The 19,856-nt window shown below is 40.7% G+C and overlaps 1 protein-coding gene across 7 annotated transcripts in view; it reads right to left on the bottom strand.

The window, feature by feature from the left end:
• Positions 1–19,856, bottom strand: part of KLHL32 (kelch like family member 32) — a 186,377-nt gene that overhangs the window by 95,124 nt on the left and 71,397 nt on the right. For 5 of the 7 annotated variants that reach the window (XM_060167644.1, XM_060167649.1, XM_060167645.1 and 2 more), the window contains one exon: positions 9,376–9,474. The exons of the other annotated variants lie outside the window; for them this stretch is intronic. In XM_060167644.1, coding sequence (XP_060023627.1) covers positions 9,376–9,474 — 99 coding nt within the window. The remainder of the gene's footprint in view (positions 1–9,375; positions 9,475–19,856) is intronic. 7 annotated transcript variants of the gene reach the window in all.

The raw sequence follows: 19,856 nt of genomic DNA on the forward strand, positions 1-19,856 counted from the left end.
CAGAATGTAGAACACCAAGAGTGCCCCTTAATGTAAACTGTGGACTCTGGGTGATAGTGATGTGATAGTAGGTCCACCAATTGTAACAAATGTACCTACTCTGGTGGAGGATGTTTACAATGGGGGAGGCTACTCATATATGGGGGCAGGGGGTACATGGGAAATCTCTGTAGCTACCTCTCAAATTTGTTGTGAACCCAAAACTTACTCTTTAAAAACAGTGTCTTAAAAAAAAGTTAGGGAGGTAGAATTGAAAGGTTTTGGTGATAGCCTATGTGTAGCACAAGGAGATGGAATATTTTAGGATGACTCCTGGGTTTCTGGCTTGGGTTAACACTCAGAAAGGTCATATGCCTGTGGGATATCCAAGAGGAAATGCTGACTAGGCAGTTGGCTTAGAGATGATAAAACATGCTATATCCTTGGATACAGTAAGAATAGGGCACATGAAGGAGACAAGAAATTAAAAGGACAAGGTTAGAAACCTAGTTTGTAACCAGGAGACAGGGATCCAGCTTGTGTTTTAGGGAAAGAAATTGTTTTGTGGGCCGGAAAAATAACTTAGGTTATACAGCAAAGTATTGATTAGCTTTAGTCAACAGACAGGAAGCTCAGTTGAGCTACTGCAGGAACATCTAGGAAAAATAATCCAGATCTGAATGATGGCAGTGACAATGAAGAAAGACAAGAAGGCATATGTGAGAACAACTTAAGAGGCTAAACCAATAGAATGTATTGAGATTCATGAGATCATGGAGCAACATAAGATTATGCCAAGGTTTCTGGTTTGGGTTACTACAACGATAATGGTTCCTTAACAAAGAGTGGGAGGAGGAACAGGTGAGTAAGACTGGGTGACTGAACTGAGACGCATGTGGATGCCAGCCAAGTGGAAACAGCTGAACACAGAGCTTGGCGCTCAGGAGAGGAGACTGCAATCCTCCAAATGTGGATGAAAGAGAGTGATGGTGAGCAGAAGAGAAGAGCACCCACATGGCATCACTGTACCCAGAGGGATATTCACATAGCTGATGGAAGAAGAGTTTGTAAAGGAACTGAAAAGAAGTAGAAGGAGAACAGGAGAGAGTCTTGAGAAAATAGAAGTGTAGGAAAGAAAGGAGCTAATAACCACTGTCGGAAGGCTGTAGAGTGGTCACATTAAAGACCATAAAAGGCCCACTGGCCCACTGCCTTTGACGATTAGAAGCTTTGGGGACCTTCATTGGAACAGCCTTTGAGGAGTAATGAAGGCAGAGGACTGAGTTCAATAGGACTGAAGAATGAATAGGAGGTAAGGAAGTGCAGACACTGTTCCCAGTTTGGTAGTGAACAGAAGGAGCGAGTTGTGATCATGAGAAAAGAAGAAAAGTTTCTCCCATCTTATTGATCCTATTCTAAAAATGAAAGGAAGGTGCCAGTGGAGAAGACATTGGAACCATGGGAAACACAGGAGGTACCTGATGCATCAAGTTGCTGAAAGGCAGTTTAGCCTTAGAGAATAGGGCAGACATTTAACTATGGGCAGAAATATTTGCAGGTAGAGGGTGAACAGGAGGATGAATATCTTAAATGAAACATAGATTTTCTTTTAATGCCCCTAATTTCAAGTATTGATAATGGAATTAAGTGAGATTGATTTTGTTTGCTTTGTTTATTGATTCTGAACTCTAGCATTAGTAAAATATTGGAAACATCTTATTTTTGAGAAAAATAGGCTGAAAGTGATTTTAAAATTGCCCACCACACTACAGTTAGCTTAGAATAGAAATTACTAATATTAGAAAAATCCTTCAAGACAATCTTTCTTGTCTTTAAAAACTCACAAACAAGGAAGACATAGTGAACCCTAGATTACCCACATAACAAATTAAAATGCCAAAATGACTTCCTTGGCCAGCCAGTGTGTCTCTGGGCTGTCACTGATATCCTTCGGCGTGGGCTTAGGGAAGAAAAGCCAAGATCATAGCATATGAAAAGATTAACTGGGATCCTAAAATGGCTGCTAAAAAACTTATGATATATTTTAGAGCCAAATATTAATGATATTTGAAAATTCTGATATTCTGGATCACCCATGCCAGATAGCAAATACTCATGATTAGAACAAATAATTAGTAGCTGGCTATGATTTAGTAGGGCTGATACATTTCTACCCTTTCTGATCATTTTCACTGACTTTAAAAAAAATCTGAAAGGTTAAACTGTTTGTAATATATTTTCCAAAATTCGTACTTTAACCTTCTCCAAATACAAGAGTATCAGCTCTAGTGAACTGTGGAATAGCACTCAGTGTATTTGATTAGGGGCATATTCAATATATATGTTGGTATAATCATTTGTCTTATCTAATGCGGGAAAAAACTAGCTCAGCAGTGGAGAAAAACGAGTATAAGTTATAATTTCTCAACCTTGAGGATAAATTATTCTATTCAGAGCACCCACTATATATTATATATTTAGGAGATACTGCTAATTTAATAATTAAAATTATAATAATACATTGTTTGGAAGAGATAACCTCCTATAAGTCATTGTAGTATTACTTAGTTTAAAAAAATGATAACCTATTAAGAAATACTGTAAAATATGCAAGATCTTCAGTGCCAAATGCAATCCCCATAGAAAGTATTTTCAACTTCAAAAGAACTGTATTCAATGGGTAAAACTAATGTAAGGCTGACTTATTAACATATTTTCCTCCCATAATATAAAATTTCAATATTTAAGCAAGAAACAAATTACTGAATGGATGCACCATTCGTTCCCTCAACACACACTGCTATGGACTGAACTGTGTCCTTGCAAAATTCATATGCTGATGTTCTAAGTCACAGTATGATGGTATTTGGCGATGTGACTTTGGGAGGCAGTTGGGTTTAGATGAGGTCATGAGGGTGTGGCCCTCAGGATGGGATCAGTGTTCTCATAAGAAGAGACACCAGAGGGCCTTCCCTGGTGGCGCAGTGGTTAAGAATCCGTCTGCCAATGCAGGGGACACGGGTTCGAACCCTGATCCAGGAAGGTCTTGCTTGCCGTGGAGAAACTAAGCCCATGCCTGTGCTCTAGAGTCTGTGAGCCACAACTACTGTGCCTGTGTGCCACAACTACTGAAGCCCACGCACCTAGAGCCCCTGCTCCGCAGCAAGAGAAGCCACCATAGTGAGAAGCCCACGCGCTGCAACCTGAGAAAAGCCTGCACACAGCAACGGAGACCCAACACAGCCAAAATAAAATAAATAAGTTAAAAAAAAAAAAAAAAAAAAAGAAGAGACACCAGAGAGCTTGCGGTCTCTTTCTCTCTGCCATGTGAGAACATAGCCAAAAGGTGGCCATCTGCAAGCCAGGAAGAGAGCCCTCATCAGAGCCTGACCAGGTTAGCACCTTTATCTTAGACTTCTAGCCTCCAGACTGTGAAAAATAAATATCTGTTTAAATCACCCAGTCTGTGGTATGTTGCTGTGATAGCAGGCCAAGCTGACCAATACAGACACTGAGTTGTTGTGATGCGATGGGAGGGAGGGGGTAAGATATAAAGAGATGTAAGGCATGACCCCTGCCTTCAAGAGTCCCTAACTGGGGTGGGTAATTTCCAACCACAGTAAGCCCATGAGGAAATTTATGCAAAAGCAGCACTCAGATACTTTCTGCTTCTGCGAAGCTATTTCAAGGATCCTGTGTTTCTCAGAGTTGAAAGGAAAAAAATATTTTCTAAGTAAAAGAACAGTAAAATCACCATTTATGTAAAAAAAAAAAAAACCAGAAATACCCAGAATTCTTCCTAATACCCTCATGAGAGAATAACATTCTTTAAACCTTTGTACCTTCACTGAAGAGAGAAAATGACTAATTCTCATGGTAGCCCATTTAGTGTAAAACTAAATGAAGACAAGGGATGACTAATAAGCATCAGTCAGAGAGGAGGGAGATTTAGGGCAGGAAGTCACTTCCTCCCTCCTGCTCCCTTTACTTGGCTTCTGAATGATTAATAGTAAGAATTTTGGCTTTGCTCTACGAGACGATCCAAATGTGCACACTGTAAACAGAAAAACGCCTTCAATCTGGGGAAATGATCTTTTATGCTTGTAAAAGCAGAAAACAAAAACAAATGAAAACAGAATAGAACCCCCCCCGACCCCCGTTTTCGTTACAGTGATACAATGCTCTACCTAGAGCACTCCTCTCCCTTTCCTCTCACATCACAGCAGCACGTCTCCTCTTTCAGGTCACGTCTTCCCCATAAAAGTGCTAAACTAATGCCGCTTAATGACAAATTAATGTCCATGAATAAAAAATACACTTCTAATAGCATAGAGTAATTTGCCATTACAATATCATCATTGGACATGCCCCTGGTTTAATATGATGTATTTAATTCATAACCTAATGAGTGATATATAAAAAGAGGGAGATGAACCCTGCAATTACATTTATGTGAGTCTGTCACCTTATTTGTAAAACCTTAGAGTCATTTACATTCAAATTAGAACAAATGAGTGATTTCACAAAGTGCAGTGATAAATGACCATAGCAGCCCAAGACAAAACTGTATTTCCTGTGAACACATTAACAGTTTCCTATTATTTGTTAAAAATTACAAGGCATATTGCCCAGTGTGGTGTGAATAATGACTTTTTTACTGATTAGGTCAGAAAACTAATATGTTGCAAAATAAATAATTTTTCTTTTCATTTTTTCTGATTTTTGCTTTAAATTAACTACTGAATTCTGGTGGATTCACACTGCCACCTGCTGCCTAGGAGTAGATACTAAAAGTATATTCCTATCAAAAGGAGTTAATTCACCCCTTTGGTGGTCTTATTCAGAAAGTCTAGTGAGGGTTCTTTCTTGTCAATATATTTAAATTGCATTTCATAATAAAGGCCGATACTTGGCAAACAAAAAGAAAACTTGCTAATCAAATAATAGGATAATTTATTTGGGGGAGAGAGTACAAAATGTACAAACTTTTTTTTTGAAAGCTAATTACAAAAAAAGACATTTTCAGCAAAGCATGTGTATCTCCTAATATATCACTTTCAGGGGATACAACACAAAGTCCAGTGGCCAGTACCCCGATCTTATGAAAGGGGACGGTTTGGAAGGGTGGTGTGTGTGTGTGTGTGTGTGTGTGTCTGTGTGTGTGTGTCTGTGTTGCCTACTCCTGACCCTTGGTACAATCTGAAGGCAATGACTGAAGGCTCTGCTTGTCACTCAGGACCTCTAGCACCTAGTCTTCCCTCCCAATGACAAGTTCCAACACGAAAGGAAGGCCTTAGGGTCCAGAACAGAGCAAACTAGGAAAGGCATGAGGACTGGTGATGAGGTTGGGAAAGAACAGGCCTGGCCTTGGAGAGTTTCTGCAGGTGAAATGATGCTGCCAAATGGTCATTAGGGGAGCTAATAGACATTTCCAAATCCGATCAACATCCTAGTTCTGAATTTAAGTTTCTCCACCTGTAAAAATAAAAAGAACTCTCACCTGCCTTAAGAGGTTGCTTAGCAGAGGAGAAATGGGAATCTTTGTGCAAAACACTCAATACAGATAAGCTCTCAATAAATGCTGGTTCTCTTTCCTGGGAAAGATAATGATGGCTCTGGGGACTATAGTTTGGCATAGATAGAGGATAGAAACAAGCAGACCCCTTAGGAGGAAATTATGAACTGTTACAACATATAGCTAATGATGGTGAGAGTCTAAAGAAAGGTCAGAAAATTAGCAACGGAGAAAACAATCAGGTCTGAGAGATATTTGGTAGGTAGCATCAACCCAACTTGGTAATTGATTGGATACGGTGGTGAGGAAGGGGCCTGAGACTATGTCCAAATTTCTAGACAACTAACACATTGATGGTACCATCAACAGAGAAAAGGGCAGGTTTTCTCATGTTAGGTTTGAATTGCCTGTGTGATGTTTAGGTACAGATGTTCAGAAGCTAATTTTTAAAAAGGTTAGAAAAAAATCAAAGTTTGGGAAAACAAACTGTACTCAAGAAGTTTGTAATGTTTATCTGAGGGACTCGGTAAATCAGTAGACACATCAGAATCTCTATATCCATAGCCCATCTCTCTGAGGATGGTCTGCAGAGATTCCTTTACAAGATTTAACATAGTGAATGACATTCATGTAAACATGCATACACTGAAAAACAAGAAAATTTACACATTTTACTGAGCCCTTTTTATACACAAATATTGCTCTTTAATGAATTGGTTCATCTTTCTGATGAAATTTTTTTTAAATTTTTTAATTTAAAAAATTTAAATTTAAAAAAATGTTTAAAAAGCACAATGGACAAGGAAGATGAGCAGAGGGAGGAAAAGGGAAAGAAGCATTCACACTTTATTTGGGACTGAATCTCAGCAGATAAGTCTGACAGGTCATGGTTATTAATGATATATAACACGACAGGCTACACAGGACAGAGTCCTACAGCATTTCATTGCAAAGCAAGTGAGAAAGGATGCAAACTTGAGCAGTTGTCTGTAAATCCCTCATCTTGGGATGATGGGCTATTACTGGAGCCATTCCCCTTGTACTCACCCCACCCCAAACCATTTAGCTGCTTTCATTGTCAGGCTACCAGTTAATCTCAGCAACATGCACGGAGAACATGTGTGTTCTCAATGACAGGCCTGATTCGAGGGCCTGGAGCCAAAAATGAATACGGGGAAGACCTCACAGCCTGGGAAGCTAATTTGATGGCTGTCCTCACTGACAAGAGGGGCACTGCTCCTGTGGTGTGGGGTCCCGGCCCTTAGCAGCCTGCCAGAGGAAAAGCAAGAGAAAGGAGCCCACACAGTGGCCTCAAAGTGCCCCTTCCCTTGGCTGGGGGGGAGGGGAGCAGCGGCATCTAGGCATGTGCAGAAGAAGCTTCAGGTCAATGCACTAGCCGATGGCCGCGGAAGCTCAGGGAGGCTTGGGGTGTGGTGAGGAGCTCAGGAAGTGCCCACCCAGCACTTCTCCTGGCATACACTTCTTAACGTGCCCTGGAGGACAGCAGGAGGTCTACTGAGAGCCGAGCTCTACCCTCCACATCTCTGAAATAATGGTAATTTGAGAACAACAAAACAATACCAGACATCTTAGGAAAACGGTTTCACAAACTCCTCATTGGGCAAAGTACAGAACAAGAATGGAGAATATATTAGCCTTGGTTGATGGGTCTTAATTTCTAAGTACATTTTAAGCACTGAAGATTTTTCATTTTAACAGAAAATATTTTATATACCCAATAAAATGATTCCATAGGAAATTAAAAATCAGTTGAGCAATAATACCAAAAATCATAAATAGGTATAGTTATTTGACTATGTCAAAATATGAAAGCAGACTGACCCCTTCTGGTAATTTGATAATCCTAAAAGAGAGGCAGGGTATATATTTGAAAAGGAGTGACATAATGAAGGTTTCTGCACACACATGGCTTTAGTCCTTATAGTCCAAGTTTCCTTCTACAAGTTGGCCATCTTGCAACATCACAGATAAAAAGGAAAAGGAAAGTTACATAAGAGAATGAAATGCAAACATTGGTGAAAAGACAGTGAAAATTCTAACCACTGCTCAAGCAGGCTAATAATAAATGAACTGTCCACAAAATACATCTGTTTGCAAGCCACATTTTCCTCAGCAAAATAATGAATTGCAAGAATTAAATTCCGAAGTGCACACAAGTCACCTGGTATCTCAACAGGTTCATCTGATGGGATAGGGAAAAATACCCATTAACTTCCAACATTCATCTGGAATTCTCATTTAGAGAGAATTATAGGTTTAAGTTTACACACACACACACACACACACACACACACACACACACACACACACACACACTGTATATATACTGTATTTTAATGTGCATCATGATAACTAGCACTATAACTAAACTTTTGTCAACACACATCATTAATTATTACCTGCCATGGAAAAAGTGAAACAGGTGATGATGCTGAAAGCACAAGTTGCAATATTTGATGTAGAAATGTCAAATAAAAGTAATTTCAATTTCACAAGTCAAACACACACCTTTGAAGTCTTGTAACCTTTCTATGTTATTCCCATTTGTTACTTGCAGAAAGGGATTAAAACAGGTCTCCCATATCACCCAACAATATTGAGGAGAAAAGAAAGGAAAATAAGATAAAATAGTTAAACATTTACTGTTAGATTAAGTATGCTGAGATAATGATAAAACTTTCATATGCTGTATTTGAACTGCTCCTTAGGTGAACATGGCTGACATTCCTCACACTGTCTCCCTAGGAGACACTGGCTCCTATTTCCTGAGGTTGCTGGGGGGATGAAATAAGATGATATATGAGAAAGAGCTTTGGAAATGACCTAATGAGTAACAGAACTAAAGGCTATATTTAGAATTAGAGAAATTATTAGGAAGGAAATAACGTAATTAGGCAGAAAAAAATAGGATTTTTCTACTTACTAATAACATGTCATGTGCACAAGGACAACAGAATTAAATTATGTGGATTTATGATTTTTTAAAGTTTATTTTCACTGTTGTTATAATGCTGTAATATATGCAAGTTAAAGGTCATACGAGTGGAATAAATGGGAGGATCTCAATGTAGGGGGTTAGTACTTAACTCTGAAAAATAAAAGAGATTCACATCCGTACTATCTGCCTAAGATGTCCCATATCTTCCTATTGAAACAAAGGGTTTTCATGCAAGAAGGAAAAAAAGGTCTTTGGAATCAGAAAGGCCTATCACTCACCAGCTATGTCACTTTGGGAAAACTGGGTATATTTCAAATCTTTGATTTTTTTTGGCCTATAAAAATGTGCAGCGTTGTTGTGAGGACCAAACGTGAAGCATCGGTGCTCGGTGGATGGGAGTTTTCTCTCCCTCCCCCTCGCAGAGCCTTTCCTGAAACCCTAGCAAGTCAGGGCAAGAATGCACAGATCACTCATCATTTCTCCAGCATTTATTGCCCAGGAAGTTCATGCAGCAATTAATTATGTATGACTTCATGATATGTTAGCTACTGTTACTGAAATCCTAAATGACTAACCAACTTCTCATGCATTTCTGCAACCAGAGAGCATTGCTTCAAATCAAGACCCTTCCCAGCGTCATCTCCCAGGGCCCCAGTAGTGAACCCTGTGTGTGGTTGTTGAGTTACTCTGCTGCCCAGGGGTAGTGAGGTGGGCAGGGAGGGTCGAGGGCAGGAAGTAGGACATGAGAGCTGCAGCTGCCCTCTTAGGAGCCTCTCAGCCTGTGTCCTGGAGAAATTCTACCACCACAGGCCACATTTCCCACCCCCCCTTCCATTTTACCTGTCACTGGGCTCCAGTCGGTGGGGTACTTGCAGGGAGAAGGAATGTGCAGGACATACTAGCAGGATGCAAGCTCACATACCTGGATGAGATAGTGGGAACATAAATTGAGAAGCTCCAACAGCTGTAGGTGACTGCCAGCTGCTAACACATCCTGGATCACGCCTGGCTCCAACAAAATCTGTTTTTTTTAAATAAAAGAAAGCTATCAGTTACTTACAAATTAATACTTGCTTACTATGCAAATACACTGTATTTAAATTGCTGCTTAACATACTATACCTGAATTAATACTGTTCCTTATTATGGAAGCCAGTTCTCTTTTTTTCCATTCTGATTAATGAGCTGTGGCCCTTATTCTAACAGCTAAGTTCTCATTCCCAATACTCATATCTGGTGTATAAAACTCCATACTTAACCACTTATTTTTGTAGGAGGATATGAACATTTGCAAAGAACAATATAATAGCCTTCAAATTCAGTTTATGATGAATATAATCTTATAAACACAAAAGAACTGAATTTTAGTTTTTCAAAGTATATTTCAGTTTGTTATTCTTCAGTAAATCACAGAAACAGTATGGTTAACAGGTATTTTAGAGAAATGGGGTGCTTACAGTTCTCCTTGAAATACAGGATCAGAGGTGGATATTACTCCATTTTACTTCTAAGTCCTACAATAGTAAACTTCAACCACAAAGTTTCATTTTTTTTCCTTCTCAATCTCAGATTCTCTAATCCTTTATGTTTCAAATAAAATATGTAGAAATAGTATTTTCAGAATATAAAGGCATCACAGAGAAGCAAAACTTCCCCAATAACTGGTGATACCAATTCTTCTTTTTTTTCTGGTTAGGTCCAACTTTGTGCCTACTGCTGCGAGCTCTTGAGCTGGTGAATAGGGCTGGAGAAAAACACACAACTAAGTTGACGAAATTCACTTTACATGCAAGACTGCCAGACACCGGAGGCCTTTAGGGCTGCTCCAGCCATCCTAACTCATTTCCCGAGCCCAGTGATGCCCAAGGTCTAGTCTCTGGACCAGCATCAGCATCATCACCTGGGAACTCGTGAAAACTGTAAATTCCTGGGCACCTCCCCAGACCTAACTGAATCAGAAACTTTCAGGTGAGGCCCAGCAACTGCTGTTTTTGATGCAGGGAAGCCAGTGCTTCTGATGCAGGGAAGCCTGAAAAACACTGATGGGGTCAGCTCGCTCTCACCTTCTATTTCTTCTCCCATGCTCCTCTCTCCTCAAGCCTCCGCCTCCTTGTCTCTTTCCTTTTTTTTTTTTTTTTTTTCTTTTTTGCGGTACGCGGGCCTCTCACCGCTGTGGCCTCTCCCGTTGCGGAGCACAGGCTCCGGACGCGCAGGCTCAGCGGCCGTGGCTCACGGGCCCAGCCGCTCCGCGGCATGTGGGATCTTCCCGGACCGGGGCACGAACCCGCGTCCCCTGCATCAGCAGGCGGACTCTCAGCCACTTGCGCCACCAGGGAAGCCCTCGTCTCTTTCCTTACTTCAACCTCATGATCTTCCCAAGGCTCCCACCACCAAGTCTACCAACCCACCTACTCATATCTGTACCAGCACATTTTCCTCTCCTCAACACTCCCCTTGTGCACTAGATCCCACCTCCCTCTGCCTGATACCATCCCCTCTTGTTCCTGCGTCATCATCTGTTCTCTTCTACTGGATGATAACTCCCATCAGCATACAAATATGCCATTACAGCTCTTATCTTAAGAAATAAAAATTCCCTCCCTTGAACCCACAGATCCGTCCATGCTCCCCTTCCTAACAAAGTTCCTCAGGGAAGCTGTCTATATAAAATGCTGCTGTTTGCTCTGCACTGCTCTGTCTCAAACCCACTCCTGTTGAGTTTTGTTTCTACTGTTCCTCTAAAAATGCCCTCATCGAGGTCACCAGTGACCCCTAAAACCAATAGCCATTTCTCAATATTTAACCTTACTCAAGCCAACAGCAGTTAGCAAAACTGACTTTCCTCTTCTGGAGTGATTTCTTCCCTTCCCTCTAGCACGACGCTCCCTCTCTCGGTTTCTTCTACTTCAATAACGAGTCCCTTTCCATCTCCTTCCCAACCTGTAAGCTTTGGAGATGCCCAGAGCTCAGTCCCCAGATCTCTTCTTTCCTCTCTCTACTTACTCCGTGGATGATATCATGGCTTTAAAATTATCTACACACTGATTACACTCAAATTTGTTTCTCCAGCCCCAAACTCACCCTTGAACTCTAGACTCTGATATTCAACGGCCTATTCTGTATCACCACTTGGATGTCCAATGGGCAGCTCAAACTCAACGTGCCCCAAACTGATCTCTTCATCCTCTCCACCAATCACCCAACCTGCTCCTACCCCAATCTCACCATTTCAGCAAACAGCAACTCTCATTATTTACCCTAAAACCCGAGTCATTCTTGATTCCTCTTCTTTTCCTCATACCTCACATCTGACCCATCAGCCACTCGTTAGCTCTATCTTCAAAACAGTTCCAGAATCCAATCACACTCAGTAGCACTTCCATCCTTATCACTCTAGTCCAAATCACTGTCTTCCCAGATTTACTGCAATAGCCTCCTAACTAGTTGAACTGCTTTCCCCTTTGCCTCCTCACACTGTTTTTTAATAATATGAATCAAACGGGTGCTTTAAAAACACAAATGAAATTATGTCATTCTGTTATTCAGAACTCTCTGACTTTTTATCTCATTGGGAAAGAAAAAAAATCCGAAGTCTTCACTATACCATATAAGGTTCTTTGAATACGCTGAGCACCTCAGTGTTTACAACTAGCTGTTTTCTCTGCCTGGATCACTCTTCGTCAAGACGTGAGAGAGACTCACTCTCTCATGTCCTTCAGACCTCTGCCCAGATATCACCTGATCTGAGAGGGCTTCTCTGACCATCCTATGTAAAACAGTACCCCACTGTCCACCACCCCATTCCCAATCTCCTTACTTTGCTTTATTCTTCTTCACAGCACTTAACATCTCTCAACATAGTACATATTTATTTGTCTATTTGATGATTTTCAGTTCCTCCACTCACTAGAATATAAGATCCAGGAGAGTAGGGACTTGGTCCATTTTGTATACCCAGCACTTAGAACAATGCCAAAGAAAAAGCTTTCACTTAATATTGATGAATTTACCTTATAATAATTTATTGATGAATTGATTTATATCTAGAATTTTAAACAATTATTTATTTTTATTTATGGTCTCACCGCGCGCAGCATGCAGGATCTTAGTTCCCCAACCAGGGATCAAACCTGTACCCCCTTCATTGGAAGCTCGGAGTCTTAACCACTGGACTGCCAGGGAAGTCCTCTAGGTATGTTTTTAAATTCAGAATTAATTTTATTAATTAGCCTAACATGAGAGGAGAGAGGGAAAAGGACGATACATTTTATTTCTGAACTATTAAAGAAGTGAAAAAGCTAAGCACGTGTGGCAAAAATACCAACACTCATCTTATTCTGAAAATTCTTTATAGCTCCTTTCCTGTCTAGTCAGAGGGAGAAATCTGAATTTCTCCAACTCCTCACGGAGAGAGGTTTTGACTGACATTCAGGAAATTATTGCAGCTCCCTTTACAGGAGCAAGGATGCAGTGTGTTCTTACAGAAGAGGCATGGCCTAAGGCACAGAATGGGGAATAGATGGATTAGAAAGGCTAGTCTTAGCCTTTAAATCCTGTCAGTTGCGCTTATTTCACACAACTGGCATTCATGATAACCTCTAAGGCTCGGTAATGCCTAGCACAAAGACAAATATCACAGAGAGACAAGATGAATATTCCATAGCACGTGTAACACGTCCAGCGGGCCAACTGGAGAAACCTCACAAGAGAAGCACATACTGGGATTGTTTTTGTCTTTGTTTCTTGTTTTTCGTTCTGTAGTTTTTTTTTCATCTCTCATTATAACATAAGTTTTTCTAAAAGATAAAGGGAGTGGTTTGAAAAAAAAAAAACCTACCAGAAAAGCTGGGTCTCACTTATAGAAACAGAACCAGCATTTCCAAGTTCCACTTACACTAGTCTTTTAAATTCAGCTTTGTTGCTCTTTGGTGACTGGTTGTCCTCATATATTTTTCCAGAGAATTTGTGTTTGGGCAGAATAACAAAGGTCCAATCTCCTCACGAGGTATAGTATGGTGAATCTATCTGCTGCCTAGAAGAACTGGGTGAAATGGCCTTTTGTAGAAGGAATGGCTTTCCCCGTCAGTTTATGGATGACAACTAAGATCACTAAGTTTAAGTGCTGCAGAAACACATACCCATCCACATCCAGTCTGGCACTCACAGCAGAAGAGACGGGAGGAAGGATCCTTCCAGGACCACCCACAGGAGGGAAGGGTATCCCCTGACGGTTCAGAGCACAGAGTGGTGGAGGAGGAGGTTGACACATCTAGTCACTCATCAGACTGGAGGAGCTTAGCTCAGACAAGCCATCAACAGTGGACAAGGCAAATGTCTGAATAACAAAAGAGATCAAGAAATGCAGGATGCATAAAGCCAAGTGGTCCAGAAAGCAGTGGGGAAGACGAAAACCACTAAAGCCACCTAACTGGGCTGGGCATTGCCTCTCTCCTCAGCGATGCTCCCCTGCCTGGGTGGAGACAGAGGGGGGTGTCTTCAGATTGGACAAAGAGGTTCTGATACAATTTCGGGTGGGGCACGGGCGCCTCTTGTTCACAGGCCATCTGTATACAGTATGCTCTCACTGCCACCCACTCACACCTGACCTCCGGGTAACAGAATACAGGGGGCTGAATTTGAAAGAGGGGAGCTGGACAGTACTAGCTGGGGAGGTAACAATCTCATTACATAAGCTTTTCCTGCAGCTGGTGGCATGCTAGGCCAGGTGAACCGAGGAAAGGTCCACAGCGGACCCCTGCCCCAAATGCTCAGACTCTGCACTCATTTTGATCAACTGAGGATAAGAACTGGTCCGTGGCTGTAGTCAGGGTGACACTGGGTGTGGTGACAAAGTAACAGAGGTAAAAGCCACAACTGTAGTTGAAGATGGTTGTCTCCAAAGACACCAGTGAGAGTTGCTGCATCAGAATTCAGGCATGAAGGGGTCCACTTGCCCTGCCGCAAGGAGGCACTCTTGAAAACTCAGTCCAAAGGTATCGTCTGGCCACCGATCCAAGCAGGGTTGAATCTGCACAATCTCTAATGAAGGCCTTCCAAACTGGAATGAGACTGGGGCTCCTGGTCCCAGCGACAACCTCAGGCAGGACACGAGGCCAGACACTCATGAAAGAGGAGTGTAGGAGGTGAGGTGAGATTCTGCACAGCCTACGATGAGATGGGCCCTCTCCGCCAGTGCCCAGGCCTCACCGGGCTTGCGCTAAGGCAGCATACAGACCCCAGGGCATTCCTGCCTTGCCTTATTCAGCTCCTTCTCCCAAATCAGCAAGCGTCTGTGCATCCTTTTAATTCTGCCTCCTTGTTGCTTTTCTTCTCTTTATTTTCCCTCTCACTTTTACCTTGCTTCTTGGAGTAGCCGCTAGTAGGGCCTGTCTTTAATAGCCATGGCAAGCCTCAGTGTGACCTTTTTTCCTGCTTTATGAATAGGTGAGTTGGCATCTTGAAAAAATTTTTGTATCTCAGTTCTTCAAAGTTATCTTCCTCATTTCTTGCTTTAGGAGATGTTTAAATTACTTACTTCTGGGTTTGTGGATAGAGTAGCCTGAAGGAATCAAACATGTTAAAGCCAAACAAACAACTATGCACACCGGAACACAAGCACTTTTGAAAGCTCTCATGTAAGTGCAAATTAGCTGTGGCCTAAGGCTATTTATAAGAATAAATGAGCACATTTATTCTTCTTTATACTTGTTTCTTTGGGATGTTTTTTCTGTGTAACATAGAAAAAATGGCAAATTATCACAATTTTGAACTGATAAATCAAAACAAGTAAACTGAATACAACAGCATAAATAACTTTGCTTTTTAATTTTATTTTTTAATTTTATTATTTTTTTGGCTGCATTGCATCTTCGTTGCTGCGCGTGGGCTTTTCTCTGGTTGCGGTGGGCGGGGGCTACTCTTCATTGCAGTGCAAGGGCTTTTCATTGCAGTGGCTTCTCTTGCTGTGGAGCACGAGCTCTAGGCGCACGGGCTTCAGTAGTTGTGGCTCGCAGGCTCAGTAGTTGTGGCTCGTGGGCTCTAGAGCACAGGCTCAGTAGTTGTGGTGCACAGGCTTAGTTGCTCTGCGGCATGTGGGATCTTCCCGTACCAGGGCTTGAACCCATGTCCCCTGCACTGGCAGGCGGATTCTTAACCACAGTGCCACCACGGAAGCCACAACAGCATAAATAACTTTTATTCAAGACACATAAAACCTTTTGTATAAAGTTCTTCAAGAGACTTCTTATAGACCGAATTTGAACCATAAAATCTAGCTATGAGAAATTGCCATCAGTTTAGTTTTTTGCTTCAAAGCCATTACACTAAGGATTTTTTAAACCACAAGGTGGCGCCTGTTTAAAGTAAAAGGATTTTCTAAATTACTCATATACCGCAACTTTATAACAGACACTTTATTTTTAAGAAAAAATAATAATAATTCAAATAAGGATAATAAAGTATATGAATTCTACTTTCTAGATGTATTTGTCATTTGGGGAAATGTTCATAAATATCTCTGTTGAAATGCTTGATCCGAGTGACACTGATCAGAATTCAGTAGTTCTCCATAAATCAGGTCCCAATTTATGAATATTAGAAGTTCAAACTTTTTGTCTTTGTATTCAGAAACTCTCATGATGTGGTCCCAACCTAGTTTATAAAACTTATTTCCAATTCTGCAACCTTATGTTTCCTCTGCTAAAGCCAACAGCCCATTGTTCTCCACATACAGGCAATACCTTTTTCTCTACCTTGAACGCCCTTCTCCTACTTCTTCAATCTCTTTATGTCAAAATCCTACCCATTCCTCAAAATTCAACTCTAAGTCCATTTCCTTATATAAAGTGTTGCAAGATTTTCTTTCACCCCAATATGCAATTGGGATTAACCTCCTGGGACTCCAAACCACCAGAGATGTCTGATGAACTAAGCCCATGGGCTCTAGGTCACACCACCTGACTTCAAATCCTGGCTCCTATACTGGCTGGCAGAATGATATTGTGAAAACTACTCAATTATCAGTTGAGTAGTTTCCTCAATGATATGATTAAATTATAATATCTATCTCAAAAAATTGTTTTAAGGACTAGGAAAATGCATATGTATTATAACAATTGTGTATGGCTGTGTAAGAAAAATGGTTTAAACAATTCGGAACTTATTTTTCTCACAAAACATGAATTAGGTAGCTTGGAGTGCCAACAAACCAGGCTCCTTTCATTTTCCTACTTGGCCAATCTTAGCCTGTAGTTTCATGGTCACAAAAAGGCTGCCACACCTCCAGGTTCTGCATCTGCACTCAAAGCAGAAAGAAAAGAGAGGACAAAGAAACAGAAATAGTATACCAGCTGAGTCTGTCATTATTTATTAGAAAATAACAGGTTTCATATGAACACTACCACACAGACTTCCACTGACATTTCATCTGCCAGGTCTAGGTCATGTGGCTACTCAAAGCGGTAAAAGAACCTGGGAAATTGAGTTTTTAAAGCTAGATGCACACAAGTTAATAGCAAAAAAAAGAGAAAAGCTAGATGCACTATTGTCACAAATTAAATTGGAGCTCTATATAAAGAAAAAAGAGGAAATGGATTGTGCAGGCAATCAGAGTATACGTCACCATGGCTCTTAGCACAGTATATGTTTATATAAATCTGTAATAAATGTTAACTGTTATCTATTTCTTTTTCATGTGACTAAGTGTTTTTGCCCTGAATGAGTTATGTGAGAGTGTTTTACCTTATGTTTTACCTATGAGACTTTGATGGCAGGGTCCATCCTATTTCATGTTCATTGCTGTTGAACATTCTAGAAGAATACCTCAGGAATTACTTAATAAAGAAATTTACAGGATTGAAAAATACAGGTCCTGGAGAAAATGTTAGAAGATGTCAAAAGTCTCCATGGGGGAGCCTGGTCACATGCTAATCCTCATCAAGGATTACCCAGCTGAAAGAGTTAAATAAGAGGACACAATAGACATTTCAACTAACAGTTGTAGTCATATGTCCCAAAAAAGGTCACCTTTTGGTTAGATGTTGTATATAATAAATTCGTGATTTGACTATTGATTCCTTAAGTTAAAAATTTTATCAGGTGGTTTTCTTCCAAACATAGTACATTTGTACAAATTTCTAAAAGATCTCAAGTCAAACATTTAAAAATACTAATTTATTTTCAATTTATGAAAAAGCAATCAACTTTTCCCTCTATTAGAATATGAAAAAAGAGAAAACTAGACTTGACTTTCAGAATATTTTGAAAAAATGTTAAAAACCACAAAGGTAGGGCTTCCCTAGTGGCGCAGTGGCTGAGAGTCCGCCTGCCGATGCAGGGGACACAGGTTCGTGCCCCGGTCTGGGAGGATCCCACATGCCGCGGAGCGGCTGGGCCCGTGAGCCATGGCCGGCCGCTGAGCCTGTGCATCCGGAGCCTGTGCTCCGCTACGGGAGAGGCCACAACAGTGAGAGGCCCACATTCCGCAAAAAATAAAAAACTAAAAAAAATTTTAAAAACCACAAAGGTAAAACCATAATAAAAACATACTAGCAAAAAAAAGAAAGGTGTGGAAATCACTTGGAGATTCTATTATCTTCCTTCACAAGTTTACACAACCTCATTCGGGTCATTTGAAATTTCTAAGGTTACAGGCAGGTAGCAGAAGCACAGGCTCTAAGATGCCAAGAAGAAACCTTAAATAGATAAGGACACTAGTATTACACTACTAGGAATGTAATTATATTTGCATTACGTGCTGTCCTGCAAAAATTTTATTTATTACCATTAATGCAACCTGAAGGTCTGCAGATGTTGCTACTCATTCTTCCTTTCCTATTTTGGGGCATGTGGAAGGGTGATGGATTAAATACTTGAGCTAGGTCTCAAGTAGAGAGAGAAGGAATCAGATGGAATTATTAAGCTGTGGTATAATTCATACTAAGATAGGGGTGGGCACAAGTTGCTCTAGGAACACTTGGCTGGAGATGCCCTATTCCATTGAAACTGTGAAATAATTCTTCGTATGAAAAAAACTTGGTCCCCTCATATGAGCAAGCCTCATTTTCTTTTAGCCCCTTCTGCATTAGCATAATTCTGGCATTTCAAAGCTCTAAGATCAATAGTTCTGTCAGACAGTCATTTCCAGCATAGTTTTCTTCAGTGTTTAAATTAACAAAATATTTAACAAAGTGTAAAGATGAATTATATATACTTAACATTACTTTAAAAATTTGGCCTAATTACTTGAAAAGGCAGAACAAGTTTTTGATAGTTTCTAACTAGAAAAAAGCAGTCCCAGCAATTAAATATGATGAAACATGAAGGTCATTACAGGTTATAAGAAAAGTCAAATTAATTATTAAGACTCACTTTTATCACCAGTGCTCTTTCAAGTGTGATGAACACGGGAGGTTTCATCGCATTAAGCTTTACTAATGAATCTGGGTGTCTCCATACAGAGCTAGTTTCTTACAACGCTAGCATGGCCAAAGAAGAAATAAACATTACTTTAAAATACTGATATCCGGGGCTTCCCTGGTGGCGCAGTGGTTAAGAATCCGCCTGCCAATGCAGGGGACACAGGTTCGAGCCCTGGTCCAGGAAGATCCCACATGCCGCAGAGCAACTAAGTCCGTGTGCCACAACTACTAAGCCTGCGCTCTAGAGCCCGCAAGCCACAACCACTAAGCCCGTGAGCTACAACTACTGAAGCCCCCGCGCCTAGAGCCCATACTCTACAACAAGAGAAGCCACGACAATGAGAAGACTGCGCACCGCAATGAAGAGTAGCCCCTGCTCACCGCAACTAAAGAAAGCCCTCGCAGCAATAAAGACCCAACACAGCCAAAAATAAATAAATAAAAATTAAAATAAAATACTGATATCCAAAGATGGATGGCCTCCAGAAGAATGAATAGGGCTGGTGCCAATGTTCATTTGTAGTTGGCTACTACTGTGTCACTGCTGGGTGCTTGAGTAGAGGCAGAAGCAAAGAGCCAAAAGGAATCATCATGCTGTGGTGTAATCCATGCTGAGATAGCGTGGACACAGGATACTGTAGGAGCACTTGGCTAGGGATGCCTCATTTCATTGAAGGAAGCTGTAGAATAATTTTTTACATGAAAAAATACATCATTAATATCCAATTCCAGGTTCATTTGGAGAATTCCTTGCATTTGCTTTATAAGGAGTGGAGGTAAAAGTATGGCTCTAGGGGCCACTGCAGGAATGTGGGCAAGTCACTGACACGTATGTTTTTAGCATCATCGTATAAAAAAATGAGAGATGACTACTATCTATTTTCTTAAAGTTTTCATAAGGATAAAATGAGATAATCCTGGTAAAATTTTTAGAATAATGCCTGGCGTGTTTCACAGGGTAAAAAATTGTAGCTGCTATTGTTAT

This window comes from Lagenorhynchus albirostris, chromosome 12, assembly GCF_949774975.1.
Source record: "Lagenorhynchus albirostris chromosome 12, mLagAlb1.1, whole genome shotgun sequence".
Lineage (NCBI taxonomy): Eukaryota > Metazoa > Chordata > Mammalia > Artiodactyla > Delphinidae > Lagenorhynchus > Lagenorhynchus albirostris.